The 23,599-nt window shown below is 42.5% G+C and overlaps 1 protein-coding gene across 1 annotated transcript in view; it reads right to left on the bottom strand.

The window, feature by feature from the left end:
- Nucleotides 1-8,243: 8,243 nt before the first annotated feature.
- The window catches only part of IFNAR2 (interferon alpha and beta receptor subunit 2), a 37,746-nt gene continuing 22,390 nt past the window's right edge, over nucleotides 8,244-23,599 (bottom strand). The window contains exons 6-9 of the mRNA XM_045002348.1: nucleotides 23,066-23,226; nucleotides 20,398-20,563; nucleotides 19,934-20,055; nucleotides 8,244-11,970 (exon numbers count right to left, since the gene is read on the bottom strand). Of these exons, the coding sequence (XP_044858283.1) occupies nucleotides 11,314-11,970; nucleotides 19,934-20,055; nucleotides 20,398-20,563; nucleotides 23,066-23,226 (1,106 nt within the window). The 3' untranslated portion in view covers nucleotides 8,244-11,313. The remainder of the gene's footprint in view (nucleotides 11,971-19,933; nucleotides 20,056-20,397; nucleotides 20,564-23,065; nucleotides 23,227-23,599) is intronic.

Genomic DNA, 23,599 nt, shown 5'->3' with positions numbered 1-23,599 from the left:
TAAAAAGATTATTAGGAGTAAGCAGAGAGGGGTTGATTAGCAAAGAAAGCTACATTGTGGAGGTTAGAAAATGTAGAAATAAAGTGAGAATTGCTAAAAGTCAAGCTGAATTAGCTCTTGCCAAGGAAATTAAAATAAATAATGAGAGGTTTTTTAGTTATATAAAAAGAGAATAAGGAAGGATGAGGTTGGGCTGTTAGGCTGCGTGGATGAGGAGGAGTTTAAAGATAATCCATGTATGGCCCCAAAAGTAAATGAATACTTTGTCTTGGTTTTCAGTAAGGATGTGCATGAAGAGAGTATGGCTGATGGAAATGAGTGTCTAGAAACGGAAATTACCACATTTGAGGTGGAAGAAAATCCTACAGAGCTGAAATCAGGGAGATTGGATAAATTCCATCCCAGAATACTGAAAGAACTTGCACACAAGATTGCTAGTTTGATAGTAATGACTTTTAATAAATCTATCTAGTATGGGGTAGTACCATATGACTGGAGAATAGCTTATCTAATACCTATATTTTAAAAAGGAAAAAAAGTGATCCAGGTAATTACAAACTTGTTAGTCTGACCTTAGTAGTATGCAAGGCTTTAGAACAAATTATAAAGGAAAAAATAATTAAATTCATGGAGATAAATGGTAAAAGGGATGTAATGTAACATGGATTTACCAAAGGTAGATCACACTAAACTAACTTGATTTCCTCTGAGAAAATAACTGATTTTATAGATAAAGGAAGTGCAGTAGATCTAATATACTTGGACTTCAAGAAAGTATTTGAGATGGTAGCATATAGAATCATAGACTGTCAGGGTTGGAAAAGACCTCAGGAGATCATCTACTCGAACCCTCTGCTCAAAGCAGGACCAATCCCCAGACAGTTTTTTATATAGGTAATTATTAGTTAAATTAGGGAAGATGGGGGATCAGTACAAGAACTGTAAGGTGAATAAAGGAATGGGCTAATGGGGAAAAGACAATGGGTTGTGCAGAAGCATGAATTATTGGACTGAAGGATGGAGTTGCTCAAGGATGGGTCTTGGGACCAATCTTATTTGATATTTTTATTAATGACTTTGGCACAAAAAGCAGCAGAGGGCTAATGAAATGTGCTGATGATACAAAGTTGGGAGGCATTGTCAGTATAGAGGAGGATCGGGATATTACACAGGAAGATCTGGATGACCTTGGAGACTGGGTAGTGACAGTAATGGGATGAAATTCAATAGTGCAAAGTGCAAAGTCATCCATTTAGCATCTAATAATCAGTAGTAATAATACTGCTACAGGCTGGGGGTTCATCAGCTGGAAGTGACAGAGGAGGAGAGAGAACTGGGTATGTGGGTCCATCACAGGAAGATTATGAGCCACCAATGTGACTGTGAAAAAGGCAAATGTGATCCCAGGATGTATCAAGCGAGGCATTTCTAGTAGAGAAAGAGAGGTATTAATGCCCATTGTACAGCGCACTGGTAAGACTTAATTTGGAATACTGTGCACAGTTCTGATCATCCATGTTGAAGAACGATTAATTGAAACTGTAAAGAAGAGCTACAGGGATGTTCAGGGGAATAGAGGGCCTCTTACGAGAGGACACTGCAAGAGCTTGGCTTGTTTAGTCTAGCAAAAAGAAGGCTGGGAGGGGATATGATTGATCTCTTTAAATACATTAGGGGAGTAAATACCATAGAGGGTGAAGAGCTATTTAAGCTAAAGAACAATTTTGGTACAAGAATCAATGGATATAAACTGGCTAGGAACATTTATTTCTAACCATCAAAGGGGTGAGGTTTTGGGACAGCATCCGAATAGGAGTTGTGGGAGCAAACAACTCAATTAATTATGAGAGAGAGCTGGACAAATTTATGACTGGAGCTGTATGACAGGGTTGCTTGTGATGGTGGGGGGCAGGGCTCAGCAGCTCTGAGGCTCACTTCCCATTTATGTCAAAAAGCTCATGCTTCCTGGTTTCATCTGGCTACTTGCTGGGGTCTGGAAGGATTTCCCCCCTCCCCAATGTATTCTGTTTTGTATTTAAAATCTCCTTCCTTTGAAGCATCAGGCGTGGCCATGGCTGGAAATGGAACATTGGATAGGGAGGGTCAGGCTCTGAGGTGCCACTGACCATTCTTTCTCTCAGGTGCTTGGCTGTCTGGTTCTTTCTCATATACTCAGAATCTAACTGATCATTGCTGTGTACAGTATTAAATTGTTTGTTTAAAACTTATACTCTGTGTGTGTATATATTATATTATAATATAGTCTTTTGTCTGGCAAAAAATATATCCCTGGAACCTAACCCCCTCCCCCATTTCTGTTAATTATGGGGAAATTGGATTCACTTAACATCATTTTGCTTAAAGTAGCATTTTTCAGGAATATAGCTACATACCCCTCCCCCCATCCAGCCTCGCCCCACTCCACCCATTCCACAAAGACCCCATACCTGCCCCATCTCTTCCCGTCCCTGCTTCACCCCACCCCTCCTCTTCCTGCCCCCTCTCCCGAGTGTGCCCCATCCCTGCTCCTCTGCCTTCCTCCCAGTGCTTCCTGCACAACGGGCAACAGCTGTTTCCCAGCATGCAAGAGGTGCTGAGATGGAGGGGTAGGAGTTGAGGGAGGGAGAGGGAGGAGATGATCAGTGGGGCTGACGGACCCCCAGGGGTCTGTAGACCCCAGTTTGAACATAAGAACGTAAGAACGGCTGTACTGGGTCAGACCAATGATCCATCTAGCCCAGTATCCTATCTACTGACAGTGGCCAATGCCAGGTGCCCCAGAGGGAGTGAACCTAACAGGTAATGATCAAGTGATCTCTCTCCTGCCATCCATCCCCACCCTCTGACAAACAGAGGCTAGGGACACCATTTCTTACCCATCCTGGCTAATAGCCATTAATGGACTTAACCTCCATGGATTTATCCAGTTCTCTTTTAAACACTGTTATAGTCCTAGCCTTCACAACCTCCTCAGGCAAGGAGTTGACTGTGCACAGTGTGAAGAAGAACTTGCTTTTATTTGTTTTAAACCTGCTGCCCATTAATTTCATTTGGTGGCCCCTAGTTCTTGTTTTATGGGAATAAGTAAATAAGTTTTACTTATCTATTTTCTCCACATCACTCATGATTTCATATCTCTATCATATCCCCCCTTAGTCTCCTCTTTTCCATGCTGAAAAGTCCTAGCCTCTTTAATCTCTCCTCATATGAAACCCGTTCCAAACCCCTAATCATTTTAGTTGCCCTTCTCTGAACCTTTTCTAGTGCCAGTATATCTTTTTTGAGATGAGGAGATCACATCTGTACACAGTATTCAAGATGTGGGCGTACCATCGATTTATATAAGGGTAATAATATATTCTCTGTCTTATTCTCTATCCCCTTTTTAATGATTCCTAACATCCTGTTTGCTTTTTTGACCGCCTCTGCACAGTGTGGACATCTTCAGAGAACTATCCACAATGACTCCAAGATCTTTTTCCTGATTTGTGGTAGCTAAATTAGCCCCCATCATATTGTATGTATAGTTGGGATTATTTTTTCCAATGTGCATTACTTTACATTTATCCACATTAAATTTCATTTGCCATTTTGTTGCCCAATCACTTAGTTTTGTGAGATCTTTTTGAAGTTCTTCACAGTCTGCTTTAATCTTAACTATCTTGAGCTGTTTAGTATCATCTGCAAACTTTGCCACCTCACTTTTTACCCCTTTCTCCAGATTATTTATGAACAAATTGAATAGGATTGGTCCTAGGACAGACCCTTGGGGAACACCACTAGTTACCCTCTCCACTCTGAGAATTTACCATTTATTCCTACCCTTTGTTCCCTGTCTTTTAACCAGTTCTCAATCCATGAAAGGACCTTCCTTTTTATCCCATGCCAACTTAATTTATGAAAGAGCCTTTGGTGAGGGACCTTGTCAAAGGCTTTCTGGAAATCTAAGTACACTATGTCCACTGGATCCCCCTTGTCCACATGTTTGTTGACCCTTCAAAGAACTCTAATAGATTAGTAAGACATGGTTTCCCTTTACAGAAACCATGTTGACTTTTGCCCAACAATTTATGTTCTTCTAGGTGTCTGGCAATTTTATTCTTTACTATTGTTTCAACTAATTTGCCCGGTACTGATGTTAGACTTACTGTTCTGTAATTGCTGGGATCACCTCTAGAGCCCTTTTAAAATATTGGTGTTACATTAGCTATCTTCCAGTCATTGGGTACAGAAGCCGATTTAAAGGACAGGTTACAAACCCTAGTTAATAGTTCCACAACTTGACATTTGAGTTCTTTCAGAACTCTTGGGTGAATGCCATCTGGTCCCAGTGACTTGTTACTGTTAAGTTTATAAATTAACTCCAAAATCTCCTCTAGTGACACTTCAATCTGTGACAGTTACTTAGATTTGTCACCTACAAAAGCTGGCTCAGGTTTGGGAATCTCCCTACCATCTTCAGCCGTGAAGACTGAAGCAAAGAATCCATTTAGTTTCTCCACAATGACTTTATCGTCTTTAAGCGCTCCTTTTCTATCTCAATCATCCCTGGGCCCCACTGGTTGTTTAGCAGGCTTCCTGCTTCTGATGTACTTAAAAAACATTTTGTTATTACCTTTGGAGTTTTTGGCTAGCCGTTCTTCAAACTCCTCTTTGGCTTTTCTTATTACATTTTTACACTTAAGTTGGCAGTGTTCATGCTCCTTTCTATTTACCTCACTAGGATTTGACTTCCACTTTTTAAAAGATGCCTTTTTATCTCTCACTGCTTCTTTTACATGGTTGTTAAGCCACGGTGGCTCTTTTTTAGTTCTTTTAGTGTGTTTCTTAATTTGGGGTATATATTTAAGTTGGGCCTCTATTATGGTGTCTTTAAAAAGCATCCATGCAGCTTGCAGGTATTTCACTTTAGTCACTGTACCTTTTAATTTCTGTTTAACCCCCTCATTTTTGCATAGTTCCCCTTTTTGAAATTAAATGCCACAGTGTTGGGCTGTTGAGATGTTCTTCCCACCACAGGGATGTTAAATGTTATTATATTATGGTCACTATTTTCAAGCGGTCCTGTTATAGTTACCTCTTGGACCAGCTCCTGCGCTCGACTCAGGACTAAATCGAGAGTTTCCTCTTCCCTTGTGGGTTCCCGTACCAGCTGCTCCAAGAAGCAGTCATTTAAAGTATCGAGAAATTTTGTCTCTGCATTTCATCCTGAGGTGACATGTTCCCAGTCAATATGGGGATAATTGAAATCTCCCACTATTATTGAGTTCTTAATTTTGATAACCTCTTTAATTTCCCTTAGCATTTCATCATCACTATCACTATCCTGATCAGGTGGTCGATAATAGATCCCTAATGTTATATTCTTATTAAAGCATGGAATTACTATCCATAGGGATTCTATGGAACATGTGGATTCACTTAAGATTTTTACTTCATTTGATTCTACATTTTCTTTCACATACAGTGCCACTGCCCCCCCTCCAGCACGACCTGTTCTGTCTTTCCGGTATATTTTGTACCCCAGAAAGATTATGTCCCATTGATTGTCCTCAGTCCACCAGGTTTCTGTGATGCCTATTATATCAATATCCTCCTTTATCATGAGGCGCTCTAGTTCACCTATCTTATTATTTAGACTTCTAGCACTTCTGTACAAGCACTTTAAAAATGTGTCACTGTTTATTTGCCCTTTTCTGATGTGTCCGATTTTTTATGTGAATGTTTCTCATCTGATCTGGCCCTTACATTATCCTCTTCCATCCTCTCTCCTGACTATAACCTAGAGAATCTCTACTAATAGACTCTCCTCTAAGAGAAGTTTCTGTCCGATCCACATGCTCCTCTGCAGCAGTTGGCTTTCTCCCATCTCCTAGTTTAAAAACTGCTCTGCAACCTTTTTAATATCAGAGGGGTAGCCGTGTTAGTCTGGTTCTGTAGAAGCAGCAAAGAATCCTGTGGCACCTTATAGACTAACAGACGTTTTGCAGCATGAGCTTTCGTGGGTGAATACCCACTTCTTCGGATGCTTCACGGCTACCCCTCTGATATTAAATACCTTGCATCCGAAGAAGTGGGTATTCACCCACGAAAGCTCATGCTGCAAAACGTCTGTTAGTCTATAAGGTGCCACAGGAACCTTTTTAATGTTAAGTGCCAGCAGTCTGGTTCCACTTGGGTTTAGGTGGAACCCATCTCTCCTGTATAGGGTCCCCCCATCCCCAATGTTTTCCCAGTTCCTAATTAATCTAAACCCCTCCTCTCTACACCATCTTCTCATCCACGCATTGAGACTCTGAAGCTCTGCCTGCTTACCTGGCCCTGCGCGTGGAACTGGGAGCATTTCTGAGAATGCCACCATAGAGGTCATGGATTTTAGTCTCTTCCCTAGCAGCCTAAATTTGGCCTCCAGGACATTTCTCCTACCCTTCCCTATTGGTACCTACCACTGGCTCCTCCCCAGCACTACACATAAGTCTATCCAGATGCGAGAGACCCGCAACCTTCGCACCAGGCAGGCAAGTCCAGGGCCATCCGGGGGGTGGGGGGGAAGTGGGGAAATTTGCCCCGGGCCCAGCAGGGGCCCCCATGAGAGTTTTTCAGGGCCCCTGGAGTGGGGTCCTTCACTCGTACTGGGGCCCCCGGAAAACTCTCACGGGGCCTGGGCCCCCGGAGCTTCTTCTGCTCTGGGTCTTCGGCGGTGGGGGGGCCTTCTGTTCCGGGGCAGAAGGACCCCCTGCCGCCGAATTACTGCCAAAGTGGGACCCGCCGCCGGAGTGCAGCCGGGTCTTCGGCAGTAATTCGGCGGTGGGGGGCCCCCACTGCGGGTCTTCGGGGCACTTTGGTGGCGGGTCCCGGAGCAGAAGAACCCCCCGCCGCCAAATTGCCGCCGAAGTGGGGGCCCCCCGCCGCTGAAGATCCCAGGTCCCCTGAATCCTCTGGGCAGCCCTGGGCAAGTCACCATACAGTTCTCCCGGTCATCACAAACCCAAGTATCTATGTTTCTAATGATCGAATCTCCCATTACTAACACCTGCCTTTTCCTAGTGACTGGAGTTCCCTCCCCCAGAGAGGTAATCTCAGTGCAAGAGGATACCCTAACACCATCTGGAAGGAGGGTCCCAACTATGGGAAGGTTTCCCTCTGCTCTCGTTGACCCTTCATCCTCCTCAACAGTGCAGGGGCTGTCTGACCAGAGGGGGGAAAATTCTACCGTGTCCCGGAAAGCCTCATCAACATACCTCTCTGCCTCCCTTAGCTCCTCCAGTTCCGCCACCCTGGCCTCCAAAGCCCGTATGCGCTCTCTGAGGGCCAGGAGCTCCTTGCACTGAATGCACACATATGCCACCCGCCTACAGGGCAGGTAATCATACATGCTGCACTCAGTGCAATAAACAGGATATCCCCCACTCTCCTGCTGGGCTTCTGCCTGCATTGTCTCCTGCAGCTGCCTAGTTAATGAAAGGGTTTTGTTTAAAGCAAGAAGTTTTGAATGTAGTTTAGTTTACAGGTTTTAAAGGACGGCAAGTGAACCTTGCCCCCTTCCCACTCCCCTTCCAAACTCCCTTGTGAAACTCCCTGTTAGCAGCCCGTCGCAAAGCGTTTGAGAAACGCTGCTCTATCATATACATCACCTATTGCTAAAGCACGTATGTGGTTAAACATCTGCCAGCAATTCTATCCTGAAATATCCAAACCTAGTACCAGTTCAGTGTTCCTGCAGTTGCTTGGTATTGTTATGGACCAACTCCCTATCTTGACCAAGCTATTCCTAGGCTTACTTATGATAACTTGCTTAAGCCAATGTCTTACAGGATACAATTCTGTAGGTTCCTTGCGTTACATAAAAGGCTAAGGTAGTTCTATGGGCTACAGTTTACTGTCTTTTAACCAGTTACCGATCCAAGAGAGGACCTTCCCTCTCATCCCAAGACTGGCTGGCAATGGTTGCCAAGGGACCATAGTTATAACTGGAACACAGTGCACATGGCCATGGCACCTCCTTGTCCCCTGTGCCAGAGCCAGACTGGAACAGCAGCTGGGTATGTCAGCTCTACATCAGCTAAAAGTTTCCCTATCCTGAGGAAATTCTCATCTGCTAAGAGCTGGTGGCTTTCCAGTGGCACAAAGGGGCCAGAATGAAACACAGAATCTGACTCAAACAGTTTATCTTCATTCTTAAACCTATCCACAAGATTAGATGGAGCATATATGTAGTATCACTAAATATTCCAGAGCAATAGTTACACATTTTCAAAAACTTTATTTTAAAAAGACATTCACAACACCTCAAAAATATAATGTAGTAGTTGATAATTTTACAAAAATGTAAAAAAAATATATATATAAAAAGTAATAAGGTAATTAAAATTAAAAAAACCCACAAAGACATCCACTTCCAGTATCAGTTAGGAATAACCAGTTGCATTAATTTAGCAGCTTGAACTGTGCTCATAAAATATTGCGCGTTTCCTGGTTTCATTACATACTTTCTGGCCATACAGTTTTTGGTTATGTCATTACAAAAAGGAATATTTCCATGCAGCATCATACATTGCATTAGAAGTTCACACTTAAACTTCTGATAGAGATTTTGTATCTATGGTACAAGTCTAAATATGTTCGGTAGTATTTCTTAATACCTTATACTATTTTAAACTGCTTTAATCATGAAGTGAAATCCTGGCTCCAATGAAACATATGACAAAAGTCCCATTGACTTATGTCGGCATACAGCTGTCACAATAATTACACTGCTTGTGCATGTCCACACTTTGTTCCTTGGGTCGTAGTGCGCATCCTCACCAGGAACACTTGTATCAATTGTACTGTAAGTGTGGGGCATTTTAAAATGGCTCCTGAATGCCAGTAATAGTCAGCATAAGCAATGCAGAGTCTACAGTGATTCTTTGTTAACCTAACTACATCAATCTTGACTCTATGCCACTCGTGGAGGTGGAGTTATTAAGTCGGCATAGCAGCGCAATTATGTCGGTGGGAGAGAAATGTAAGTCTAGACACTTCCATAGCTAGGTGTTGATGTAAGCTGCCTTGTGTCAACATAACTCTGTAGTGTAGACCAGACCTTAAATAGGACCAACATTTCACCTTCAGTGTTTTGCAATGAAATATGCTTTGTGGAAAAATAATAATGCCTTATTTTATACTTCATACTTTTAAAAGAGAGTGCACTTTCTGGATCTGAACCCACTAAATGTGCTGTGACCATCTACTAGCTGGTTGGTCTCTGTTTCACTATAGATTGAAGTAAATGCTGAATCTGTTTAAACCTTATCAATATAGGAGATAAGGTTCATGAACAATGTCAATTTTCATTCTTTTCCCATGGTTTTCACTTGATCAGCTTTCTCTGAATAATCAGCTTCTGTGTAGGATTAATTCATTTACAGGAATGCAGCATTACTCTATTGTTTGCAGTAGTTAAAACATATTGCAAAGTAACCCCCCATATAGAGCAGGCCTTCCAGAGACCGCTCGTGGAGATTACTTTGTGGTGAGACCACCCATATGGTAACATCATTATTTCTGTTTCTCATGGTGAATTTTTGGTAAAGGTTTACTACTTATTAACATTTAAAGTGGACTTCTCTGTGGACCACAACGTGTAAGAATTCACAAAGTTTAATAACTGGCATATACTATTGCTAGATATATTTACCTTCAGATCTGTACTTCACTTTTATGTGTGTGAAATACAGCATCCGAAGAAGTGGGTATTCACCCACGAAAGCTCATGCTGCAAAACGTCTGTTAGTCTATAAGGTGCCACAGGATTCTTTGCTGCTTCTACAGAACCAGACTAACACGGCTACCCCACTGATACAGCTCGTATTGTACATTAAAAGCTTGTCTGCACAACGGGGTTAGTTTGTTCTCAGCTGATGCATACCACTTGGTGCCCAAAACATAACTTGCTCTAACAGCATGCATATGGGACAGCTGTGTCTTCTTTCAATTTGCATCATTTCATACACATGCTGGGAGGCTTTGTGTGTACTAAGCGTATGGCATTTTGGGTGAGTATCTGATGGTCCTTTGCTTTGCTGTTGAGCTGTGTGCATTCTGGGATTTCTCTCGCTGCACACTGTGAAATGCATTGCAGAAACCAGTGGAATTCTGGGACCTGAGGTAAAATTCAGAATTCCATGATTTTGCTCCGTCTACCCTGATTTGATTCCTCTCTATCTGGGAAGGCTAGCACCATTTTTTAACTGCTGTTGGCCAGCATGGAGGCAACAATGATCCACACCACGATTCTGGCCACTATGAGTATACGCAGAGGCTGTCTGGACTTTATTTGAGCTCAGAGTGCTCGGTGGCTTTGGCCTCCAATCAACAAGAAGCTTCTGTGGCTACCCAGCAGCAGTAGCAGAGGAACGAGGATATCGAGCAACTGCTACTGTACTCTTCCTGGAGCAGCTTCTCTTGGTGCTGTGCCATTTCTGGGCTCAGGAAACCAGCACTGATTGGTGGGATAGGATTGTTCTGAAGATCTGGGATGACCAGCAGTGGCAACAGAATTTCAGGAGAGAGAAGGCAATCTTTTCCGAGATCTGTGCTGAATTAGCTGCAGTGGCACCATACCAACATGTAAAGTCCCATAATCCACTGAGAAATGGGTTTCCAGCACCATCTGGAAGCTGGCCACCCCAACTGTTACTGGTCCATAGCCAATCAATTTGATGTGGCGCAATCACCTGTTGGAGGCACTGTCACGCAGGTGTGTGCTGGCATGCAGAAGGTACTGTTGCACCAGGTTATAAATCTTGGTAATGCTCAGGAGATTATTGATGGCTATGCATGCAAGGGTTTCCTGAATTGTATTGGGGCAACTGATGGGGTCCACATGCTTATCATTTGACCCCACAAAGCAGTGTGGGACAGATGCTGGAGGCGTGCTAAAGTACCAGGTAGCACCATTGTGTAGACATGAGCGATAGTCTGTACTAACTCAATTTTCACTGAACTTAGTACACTTCGAAGGAGGACTCCAGAATCTGCACCAAGATAAGAGTTACGATTTCCCTCATGTGTACATAGGTATTTTCAATCTGCACTAACTCGAGCTAGACTGGACTAAACCCCTTGTGTAGAGAAGCCCTAAGCTACCAAAACACTGTTCATTAATACACGAGTCCTGCATGCTTTTATAATGTACAGGCACATATTTAGAATATAAAAAATGCAGAGTTCATCAGAGGCTGAATTGTATGTTCAAACCAGAAAGAGATACTCTGAAACATGATCAATTGTTTATTCATGTTTTATAAAGTGGTTCTTGCTTTCACCAATTCATCTCCTTATATATTCAGAATCTGATGCATCACTTTCATCCGAGACACTAGGTTTTTGCCATTCATGTGAGATGTTATGACAATCTGGCTTCTTAACATCTACTGTGTTAGTAAAATTTTTTGATTCAAGTGCATCAGAAGCACTAGAATCTTGCAAGTCAACTGCATCCTTTTGGTGGGAGATTAATGTTGCAGAATCATCCCAGGTCTTGTCAGGGTCTCCCAGCATCACAGTATTTAAGTTTATGTTAAAGCAAGCACTGTTACTTAACTCAGAAGTTGAGGAACTGTTTACTTCAGATGAAGGATGAAAGAACACTCTACTTATGCTTTCATTTTCTCTAATGACAGATTGATGCTCTTCAGAATTTTCTGCGTCAGAACTCAGAAGTTCAGTTGCTTGACTGCTACTCTCTGCAGATGTACAGTCTATAGTCTGGTGCACGAAGGTGTTTGATTTGGCATGGGAACTTGGGTCTCTGCCCAAGATGACACGTCTGGTATAGTCACCAGAATTTTCACCATCACTTACGCTATCATCATCAGAACTGTATCCCCACTCCTTTTTTTCCATCTCCTTATATATGATTTGTACAGAGCACACATTTTCAGGATCAGGTTCATGCACTGAGCAATGTAATTTATTTGTGGTTTCCTAAAAAAACAAAACAAAACAAAAACACACACAAAAATTACACACCAATAAGAGTATAAGAAAGTAATCTTGTTATTTACTTTAACAACTGCCTCATCACTTTGCACTTATACTAGTACACAGGCAAAAGTGTTCAGAAGTCAATGGGTCACCCCAATATAAATGTTTTGGCATTATCTTCAAAGCTCTGAGAATTCAGAAGTCTTCCCTCTCCTGCACTCAAAAAAGAATGGCATCCTGCTCCAAAACAGAAACACAGAGAACTGGATAGGCTCTGCAATTGCATATTGGTTCTAAATAAGATCAGAAATGACCTTATGCTTTTGGCCAAAGAAAACCCCAGATTTCAAGATGTATTTTTTGTGGGATTTTCTCTGTTGAAGCGTGTCAAATATAGTTTGTGGCAAGGTTTTGAAGAACAAGGAAAAGGGGAGGGAAAAGAAAAGTTTCTGGCTCTCTTTGCAGAGAGAAATTTCCAGGACTGAAAGCTCATCTTTGAAAAGAAAATGGGTTCAGCAGGTAGTCCTGAAACTCTTCAGTACACTGATTAACTAACACTTTATATTTCCTTCTTGGAAGCTAAGGATCAACTTTTAAAGTCCTTTTAATATTTGCCACCTGTACAAAATCTTATATGTATGTATAACATCCTAGCTGTATGAAATTCCCTAAAAGACATTCTCTCATATAACAAACCTGAGAAAGATTGCCTCACATATTCTGACTAAAACAATGTACAATGTATTTCACCAGTTAAAGTTCCTTTTTGCTACTAGTCTTACCATTAATCCTCAATCATGGATTTTGTCTTCATCTGTACAATGACTGGAGACAGTTACTTTAAAGCCCATGCAGGGGATGTTGGCCCTGCCTACCTAGCCAACCACCAGAAGAGTTATGCTAAACCAGGGGTGGGCAAACTTTTTGGGCTGAAGGCCACATCTGTGTGGGGAAATAGTATGCCGGGCCGGGGCAGGGGGTTGGGGTGTGGGAGGGAATGCAGTGTGCAGGAAGGGGCTCAGGACAAGGGATTGGGGCAGAGGAGGCGTGCAGAGTGTATGAGGGGGCTAAGGGAAGGGGGTTGGGGTGCAGGAAGGGCATGGAGTGCAGGAAGGGGCTCAGGGTAGGGGTGCAAGAGGGGTGCAGACTGAGATGGGGCTCAGGGCAGGGGGTTGGGGTGCAGGGTGTGGCAGGGGGCCCAGGGCAGGGGTGCACAGGGGTGCAGGATGCAGCAGGGAGCTCAGGGCAGGGAGTTGGGGTGCAGGAGGGGTGCGAGGTGCAGACAGGGGGCTTAAGGCAGGGAGTTGGGGGGTGGGGTACAGGAGGGGTTAGGGCTCCAGCCCTGCTTCCCTCAAGCGGCTCCGGGGTGGCCTGGAGGCAAAGGCAACGCATGGAGCCCTGTGCCCTCTCCCCCACCAAGGGCCGCAGGCCGGATCCAAAGCCCTGCGGGGCCGTAGTTTGCCCACCCCTGTTCTAAACCTATAAGTTCTTAAGTGTTTTCCAGCTTTGACGTTAATGGTAGTTATTACAGATTTGGTCATACATTTGTAGTTGGCCATGAGAAAAACAGCAATTCTAGAATACTAACATGCTTATTTCTTTTCTTCTAGTGAAATTTCCATTCCATTCTCTAGCATAAACTCTCCCCTAATCCTCACTGATATAAGAATACACTAAAAAATGATGAAAGAGAGACCGAGGGGTAAGAGAGAAATCCTGAATCCTGTGGCATATCTATTTTGGAACCACTAGTTAGAGCACACTCATGGGGATGATTGCAGATCCAGTTTATAACATCTGATATACAAGGAATCTGAAGGCCAGACTTCTTCTACGTATATCTATTTCAGCAAAGATGGTCTTTGCTTGGGAGACTGCTGATGACATTGTAGAGCAAGTACAGGCTTCCTCAGGAAATGACGTTCCCTGAAGACTTGTATGCTTCCTCAAAGCAACATCTTATCCACCTGACCAAAGAAGCCCTTCATGACTTGTCTCCTTCACACCCTGGGTGTAATGACATAAGGAAAATACTGGGCTTTTATTCAGTGTGTGATAGATCAATTGTAAGAGCTCGTTTCCACATTTCATCCAGAGTTTTCTTTTTTCATATGAAGGTGCTGAATTTTTAGCACCTCTTGGTCTCCTGTCCTCTTGTGGACAATAAAAAATAAGAACAGCTCTAGGAATTTTTCTGGTGTTGGCCCTCCAGAATGACAAGGGAAGAGATTTCCTGCATAATTAGCATTGTCTTTCTTGACTGCTGAACTTTGGGGCCTGGGACATCATAGGTTGGTATGAAATTCTACGGCATTTCCATACTGTACTACAGAGGCACCATTCTCTAATGGGTGGGGCATCAGACTGGGACTGAGAAAAGCTGTGTTCTATTTTTTTACTTCCCCTCTCTCTGTCTGTTTTTCCTCCACATCTTTATGTACCTTGTCTATTTAGAGTGTAAGATCTTCAAGGTGTCCATAGATTTTAAATTGTGACATCATGCCATAAAGGCTCTAGCCAAACCAGCAGAAAATAGAGCCACTTTCAGGGCAGCTGATGATTCAAACTTTTCTCAGGAAGCGCTCTGCCTCTGTTAACAGGGCACACACACGCACACACACGCACACGCACGCACACGCACGCACACGCACGCACACACACACGCACCCCCTGAGGTGGCTTCATTGTCAATTCTCAGAATCTTTTTGTTCCTAGATCTTATCAAGAGTTAAGGCTTGCCTGCTTAGCTGCTCACCTTTGTCAGGCAATGCCCATTCAAATCTTACCATATCCCTGAAGGAAGTAAAAGTGCAAAAGCACGTCTAATTTGACTTTGCAGGACAGATAGTTGCCAGGGGGCAGTTTGTTTAATCTTCTCAGAAACAGGTTTAGCTGGCTGTTTGTAAATGGCATTTTCTCATTTTTCTTCTCAAGGCTTCAAACTCTTCTTTCAAGAAAACAATGTACAGACTAAAGTCTACTTTAGCACAGACAATTCACCGTTCTCTGTGTAAGAAGAACTTGAGGAATCAGACAGAGAAGCTCTGTGCTTTTTAGGCTGACCCTTGGGCTCCCTGAATTTCTTGGGCTTCTTAGATTTTGTCGTCCTCCCCCCACCCCCTTCTGTGCTTTTTTAGCAGGGGCCTCCCAAGTCTCACACTCAAACTTCTCTTCTACCTTACATCTAGAGGATTACAGTCTAAGTCAGGGGAAGGCTTTTGATACCATCTCCCACAGTATTCTTGCCAGCAAGTTAATGAAGGATGGGGTGGATGAATGGACTACAAGATAGACAGAAAGCTGGCTGGATCATCCAGCTCAATGGATAGTGATCAATGGCTCCATGTCTAGTTGGCAGCTAGTATCAAGTGGAGTGGTCCAAGGGTCGGTCCTGGGGCTGGTTTTGTTCAATATCTTCATTAATGATCTGGAGGATGGCATAGACTGCACTCTCAGCAAGTTTGCAGATGACACTAAACTGGGAGGAGTGATAGATATGCTGGAGGGTAGGGATAGGATACAGAGGGACTTAGACAAATTAGAGGATTGGGCCAAAAGAAATCTGATGAGGTTCAACAAGGACAAGTGCAGAGTCCTGCACTTAGGATGGAAGAATCCCATGCACTGCTACAGACTAGGGACCGAGTGGCTAGGCAGCAGTTCTGCAGAAAAGGACCTTCGGGTTACAGTGGATGAGAAGTTGGGTATGAGTCAACAGTGTGCCCTTGTTGCCAAGAAGGCTAATGGCATTTTGGGCTGTATAAGTAGGAGCATTGCCGGCAGATCGAGGGACATGATCATTCCCCTCTATTCGGCATTGGTGAGGCCTCATCTGGAGTACTGTGTCCAGTTTTGGGCCCTACGCTACAAGAAGGATGTGGAAAATTGGACAGAGACCAGCGGAGGGCAACAAAAATGATTAGGGGGCTGGAGCACATCACTTATGAGGAGAGGCTGAAGGAACTGGGATTATTTAGTCTGCAGAAGAGAAGAGTGAGGGGGGATTTGATAGCTGCTTTCAACTACCTGAAAGGGGGTTCCAAAGAGGATGGATCTAGACTGTTCTCAGTGGTACCTGATGATAGAACAAGGGGCAATGGTCTCAAGTTGCAGTAGGGGAGGTTTAGGTTGGATATTAGGAAAAACTTTGTCACTAGGAGGGTGGTGAAGCACTGGAATGGGTTACCTAGGGAGGTGGTGGAATCTCCTTCCTTAGAGGTTTTAAAGGTCAGGCTTGACAAAGCCCTGGCTGGGATGATTTAGTTGGGGATTGGTCCTTGTGGAGGGCCGGGGTAAACCCCTAGAATGCCCTGCTAAAATGCTGGCTAAGCCCTGCTTTCTGGTAGGGAAGCCAGGTACAGGGGCCCGGGCAGCCAGCAGAGAGCCCAGCTGCAGGCCCTAATGAGGGCCAGCTCACAGCAATGAATTGAGCTAAGTAGAGACAGCTGGGCTGAGAGAGGGAAGGGCTATAAAAGCTCTGGAGAAAGCTCAGTCAGGAGGCTAGCCTGGGAGGGGATAGGAGGCTTACATCTCTGTCTCCTCACCAAAGGCAAGAAGCCTCAAGGGCCAGGAGACCCTGGGAAGGGTCTGACTGGAGATAGCTGTTGCGGGAATAAGGGGGACTACACTGTTGCACTGTAAATAAAGACACAACAGTGAAGCACTGAAGAAGGCATGGGGACTCTTTATTTAACCTGCTGGCACAGGCTCGAGAGGGTGGAGATCTGGTGCGGACCTTGTGACAGGGCCTGCTTTGAGCAGGGGGTTGGACTAGATGACCTCCTAAGGTCCCTTCCAACCCTGATAGTCTATGATTCTATGAAAGAATCTCAGGGGAGAGCACATTAGAGCATGCTCTGTGGAGGAAGTGAAAACCCCAGCCAAGAGAGGTCACAGTATCCATTTCAGAAGTGGGCAAGGGATGTTAGCATTCTGATTCACAAGGAAGTAGAGCCTTAAAGTGACCCAAAGCACTGCTCATTGCGCCTTTCCTGGGAGAAGGAAATCAGAAATAATGGGTGGAAGGGGGACAATTTTCTGAGCTAAAGTTAAAAGTGATGCTCCTGGTGGCGTGTCTCAAAGATTTTCTCATTGAAGGTTGGCTGTAGCATAAAGAGGCAGATGAACCACACCAGCTGACTTCAGAGCCCCATTTCCTACAAGAGTCAGAGGGCTTGGTGCAATGAAGGCAAAGGTCTCTTTCAACAGCTGGTTGGAGGACAGCTTCAAAGATAGAAGAGTGCCTTTGCCATGTTGGATTATTCTGGTATGACGACAGAGTGCCTGAGGGGAGGAAGGAGAACCTGCTTTTCAGGAAATGCTTCCATCAGAGGTCCCCAAAGAACAGTAGTTTCTCAAAACATGCCCCAGAAAAACAGAAATCAGAAAGGGAAGTTTTACACTACAGTAAAAGTGAACAAGTTAAACCTGAAAATCAATAAGGAAGAGAAAGAGGACCTCCAGGACTGCTTCTGCCAGCAGAGGTAGAACATCTGGCAGTTTGCAGGATGGACAGGACCAAAGTTCTCTATGCCTCCTTTAAAGCATTAGACCTGCCTCAGTCTACATAGGGGGAAGGAAAACCTGTGGTGAAAATATGTCAAAGAATAGGTATGTCTAGCTTGAGCATTAAATGGCTATCATTTACATTTCCTTGTTTTTTTAATTAAGAAAAAAGCTACGGCATTCTTATATGTTGATTTACCATTACTGGCATGCTGAAAGCCTATATATCTACTTTAGTGGCACCCTTGAATCCTGAGCAATCCTCAGAGGTTAAGGACCTGATTCAATTCCCAGTGCAGTAAATGGAAAGACTCACTAAATGTAATGGGAGCTGGATCAGGCCCTTAGGCAGACCACAATGGTTAAAGCCTTAAATAGGCAGGGACAACATCAAGCTATGGTAGATCAAAACATCCCAAATGTTGGAAGCTACCCTGGGATGCTGCAAAGAGAGATGGAAAGAGTCTAGCACATGTGCACATTTTCCTTTTTTAAAAAATATTCCTAATTAGCACTGGTTAAAACATGGGCTTTTTCCTTGTGAGCTTTTTGTCCAAAAACCAAAACATTTTAATTTGGAATTGCTACCGTAGTGGCTGATGAGCAATGTTGTTTGTGTATTTCACACCCCCATTCTTCTCTACAGGCCGGCTCCCTGGTTAGACTACATCCCCCCCAGGGGAGGTTACATTATGGGAGTCCGTGGCCATGGTGAGATATAGTGAGATCATCAAGTGAGATACCATCTGGGCAGGGAGACCAGCTCAAGGCATAGAGAATGGGACATGAGGAAACCAAACTACTATTTCCATGAGGTACCATGGCAGGATATCTATATACAAATATTTCAGTTTTTTAGTTTGGGATATTGGTTTTTTTGTTGAAAAAAAAAGTTTTCAGTGGAAAGCAGTTATTTGCTAAAAATGTGTTTAGTTGAAATCTCAATTTTCTATCCAAAAACAGTTTTCATGGAAACTTTTCAGCCATCGCTATTCATAACTTCAATAGTTGTACTATGGAAACCATCATTTTATAATACACAAAAACATATACATCATGCTTATGTTCCTGAACCTATATGGTCATTTTCATATTCTAGATATTCCCAAATTCTGTGCAAATCAACAATTTATTGGAAAAGCCTTAAGTCTACAGGTAAACATGACAGTAATTATATATTTAGCAATATCTTACAAGCAGCTTTGGACATTAAACCAATGTTGGCTAGGGTGCCAGGAATATCTAGTAATCATAGCATAAAGTTACAAGTGATCTTTTACCCTACAACAGGACAAAAGTCAGAAATGAGCAGAAGATTTTAACTTTTAATCCATACCTTTTTATTAATCTGTTAATTATTTAGCTTATTAATTTTAGTTCATTAATTACTATGCTAGTTTCAAATCACCTACGTTGTAGCAGAACTAGCAAAGAACTGTTTTGATAAAAATACAGCATTTAAGTAATTTAAGCTACAACATTTAGTAACCTACAGATAAGTATTTTGTCCCCCCGACCCCAAGGTAAGCTGCAAATTGAATAATGAATATTCTTCCTACATTAGCAATATGTCCTAAACTTCCCAGGCTGAGAGTGGCAGGAGCCGCATCACTAGTTAATTTCTCACTTTCTGCCCTTCAGTTTCCACAATGTCCAGGCTTCTTGTGATGCTCTGGCATTCACCATGCTGATGACACCACAACACCCTTTGAAAACCTTCTAGAGCAGTGGTTCTTAAACTTTTGTACTGGTGACCCCTTTCACACAGCAAGCCTCTGTGTGACTCCCCCCTCAAATTAAAAACCCTTTTTATATATTTAACACCATTATAAATGCTGGAGGCAAAGCGGGGTTTAGGGTGGAGGCTGACAGCTCATGACCCCCTCAGGGGTCCCGAACCTCAGTTGGAGAACCCCTGTTCTAGAGAACAGAGCTTGCCCATAAGGAGGCCGGAAGGATAAGATATGGGATTTTTATTTTAAAAAAAAATAGGTAAGATGGAAAATATTTAAGAAAACACAAAAATCAAAAATACTTTATTTCCCCAGATATATTCTCCCTCCCTGGAGCTGCTCCTTTGTTCCAGTGAAGTTCCATGACATTTATAGCATTTTATTCTACATAGGATCCCCAGTATGGTGCACAGAGAGCTGACATTTAATTGGGAACCAATTTCAGAAATCATAGGAGTAGAAAAGGAAAAATGAAAATGTACAAAAGTGAACGTTCAGGTCATTTACAGACCACCCCCCACCACCTTGAGGGCATTTAGCAGCCTATATCTAAAGTGGATGGAATTTCTAGTTGATTTGCAATTCACTTTTAAGGGAACTCTTCAATGCAAATATTTGTTGCTTAACTTTTATCTAATGAACAATATATCTTGCTACTTGCTGTATAAACATTATGAGCCCTTCCCTCTCCCCCACCAGGTAAATTAAATATGAAAAAGACATACCAAAGCTTTTGGCCACGGATTACTTTTTAAGCAAATGAAACCTCCTTTATACAATCCTAGTAGGAAGATGCCTATTACCAATGAAACAAGTCCACCATTTATGATTGGAATTATACTATAACCTGCAAATGGAAGAAAAAACATACTGAGTAAAACCCGATAGATGCAGGAGAGATTTCCAATTTATCTTATTTTATATTACACACTTATTTAAGATTGAAAAGGACAACTCTGCATCACTGAAAACAATTCAAGAGCTATTTGTACAGCCAGCAGGATTAGCCAAAGATATCAGGTACTTCATATGTCATTTATAGGTCCAATCAAATATCTATCAAAAGATGCTTTCTCTCTTACTAGGATATTTACCAGTTACCCTTTTCTGAAAATACTATTAAAAACTAAAAAACCACCATACTGACAACCTGACCCCCTCCCCCACCAAACTTTAAAATATGTGATACCTGGTTGAGTGTTGGACCTGGTGATTATACATTGCAAGGCCGAAGGGATGGAATGATGGTTTAATGATGCAGCCACAGCAACAGACACACAATAATTTGTATTTGAATGCAAGCTTCCAACAACACAGCTAAAGCTTTCTTCAGAGGTTTCATTCTTAATAGGAATCTGCCATGAAAACAATATCTTATTGAAACCTGTTTGTCTAAATGGAGTTGTTAAACATTGATTAAAAAAAACTTGCATATAATAGCTATTTTAATATCCCACTGTGAAGCTGTACAGTGGCAAGTACAACTGAGTTGTATAGTTGGGGGTGGGGGTAGAGTGAGGAGGAAGCATAGCACTTTTTCAGTTTTCGAGAGAAGGAAAGCAGTTACTAGAGCTCAAGGACTGACCCTACACTTCTGTCCACTGGATTCACTTTATTACAAGCATATTATTACAGATAACTCAATCTTACAAGTTCTACATTAGCAAGAAGATGGTGCACCATAAAACAGCACTTTTGCTGTTCAGCAGAAAAGCTAGCAGTCTTGTATCTACATTCCTTTTCTCTTTCTTCAAATGCATCTGTCTTCACAGTGGATTATTAATGACTTTTAGAAGAGTCCCCTTCAATGTTTTGATTATTATTGTTCCTTACATCTGATCTCACAAGCTTAGCTGAAGTGGGCTGGGTCAGTTCTTAGATAGGGGGCCTAGATGCTGCAGAAAACAGTGTAATTGAATCACTCATATTTTGGTGATTAGACACAACTGTGACCGGCACTGTGGAAATACTTCCTGTAGGTAGTCTTGCACTTCTCTCTGAGTCAGTAATGAACCCAGCCCACATTTTCATCTGGAGACAATTCTTATTTAATGTCTGTCCCAATCTGTTGTCATGTAATATTGAACAACCGTATCACCGAATGCACCCCAGTATTCACACCCTACACACCATAGTGATAACCTTTGTACAAAATATGCCTTGTAAGATATCATTTGAAAACTAATAACTGGCTTGTCAATCATATCAAGGTGAAATGTGACCAACAACATTATATGTAAAGTTATAAAGATAAGTAGAAATTAGATCTGAAATGTGTTTACCAGAAAAGTCTGGGTAAACCAGTTTCTCAAAGACAAAGGACAAGCTAATGCCTCTAGCCAGGAGGCATCAAAGTTCATGGGCAATCACCTACCAAGTGGCCATTCTTTGGCAAGGAAGGGGGAGCATGAACAAACAAATCTGCATTTTAGCAAACAACAGCATGGACCCTCTTCATCACCAGACTCCATGTCTCTGTCCTCACAGTGAGAATGAATGTTATTGAGGGGTAACTTTCAGGAAAATGCATTTCAGAAGGCGACTGAACTATAAAAGTGAGAGGCAAAAACACTCCAAGTTCTCTCTTCCTATCCATCTCTCTCTTTCACCTACGACAACAAAAGAAACAACCTTTGGACTCTTGGAGAAGATCCTGGTCAGCAATGTTACTGGAAACATGTGGTAAGAGACTTCACCTTGAACCAAATCAAGTTTAGTACTAGGAAGCATTTTATCTTTATTTCTCTTGTATCATTTGTGAATTTAATGCCTTATACTTGTACTCACTTAAACCCCATTTCCTTGTAGTTAAATAAACTTGTTTTATTCTTTAGTCAAAAGTAATCCATTGTTGTCAACTGTGTGTGTAGCTCCATTTAGGGTAGCAGACTATTGTATACTTATTCCCTTAGAGGGGCAATGGACCTAATATATCTGGACTGCCCAGGAGAGGACCATATAGTACAGGACACAGGTTCTGGGGGAAAATCCAGGGTGTTGGAGTCACCCTGCAAGTGCTCACCAAGGCTGGTGTAAGTGAGTGTGAGACTGATATGTGACTGGCAGGCCACAGCTTAGACACAGATACTCAGAGTGTTATCTGCATGCTGCAAAGTTGTTTCTGAGCAGCCCAAGTGGAAGATACAGCAGCAAAGCATTGTGTGGCACCCAGGATTGCAGGGCAAGGGTGACACCGCCCCACACTGGTCTGGATTACACCCTAGAATGTCATAAACTGTCAAGATTCATTTTAGAGGCAACTTCATTTTAGAGGTGGGAGAAGTGATCTCCTTATACAGTTCACTCTGGGATCCTTCAGGATGAAAGCGACAATGTAAATGTGTTCTTTACTTTTCAAGTGAGTTGAAGGAAAGGCTCACTACAGTTTAAAATTGGGATGGGGAGCTCCTAGAGGGAAAAAAGGCACTTTTGATATTCACTAGCACTGAGTTTACTTTTCTTATCAATACTATGTGATACTATAAGAACTGACATACCAGAACAAACCAATGGTCTACCTAATTAGCTATTTTATCTCTAGCAGTAGCCAATGTCAGATGCTTCAAAGGAATGAAGGGAATCCCCTACACTGCACTTACTGGTGAATACTTTATCACTGCGGGGTGGAATGAAGGGCAGAAGGATTTCCTCCTCTACCCAAATCATCAGCTCATGCCTCAAGAAGGCTCACATTTATCCTAAGTAGTGTAAACCACTGACAATAGTCTTATTCATATAAAGAGCTGGGATAAGATACAACAGAGCTCATCTTCAGCAAGCTTCCTTACTGCTCAAGCCAATTTATATTTTATGCTTTGAACATTTTTCTTTAAATCTTAACATTACAAGTTACTTACCTTTTCCTTTCTATCAAATGATTCCACTGTTATCGTATAATCAAGTTTTTGATATATATCAATTAAAGAACTTCCTTTTAAATACGTGGCCGGAAGTTTTACTGTCACATTTATGCAGGTTGGACAAGCAGTAAGATTAACTGCTGGTGGACCCAAGTTTGCTGTTTAAAGAAAAAGAAAACAATCCCCAAAAATATAACTACATTTATATATTTAATATCAGTTAGACAAGCTGTAAAAATCAAGTAAATTCCCATGTCTCAGATGATTGACTAATTAGTTGCCCAACAGGGCTTGAAATTACCAAAGATTCAGGGGAAAATTGTTCCTCCATTTTTTTTTTTTTAGCAGAGGGAATAAAAATAGAGAAAAACCTAAAACAACCCAAAAACTACCATGGGAGAAAAGGGGATTGGGAAGGGGGGTGGGAAGAGAGGGGAGCTGAGACTAAACAGCAGCATCCCTTGTTTCTCCAGCCCCACAGAAGCCCTTCTGCGTGAATTCTGTGCAACTGAGGCTCTGTTTGTTTGGCTT

Source organism: Mauremys mutica, chromosome 1 (assembly GCF_020497125.1).
Source record: "Mauremys mutica isolate MM-2020 ecotype Southern chromosome 1, ASM2049712v1, whole genome shotgun sequence".
In the NCBI taxonomy this organism is placed as follows: Eukaryota; Metazoa; Chordata; order Testudines; family Geoemydidae; genus Mauremys; species Mauremys mutica.
This window is presented reverse-complemented; position numbering and strand designations above follow the sequence as displayed.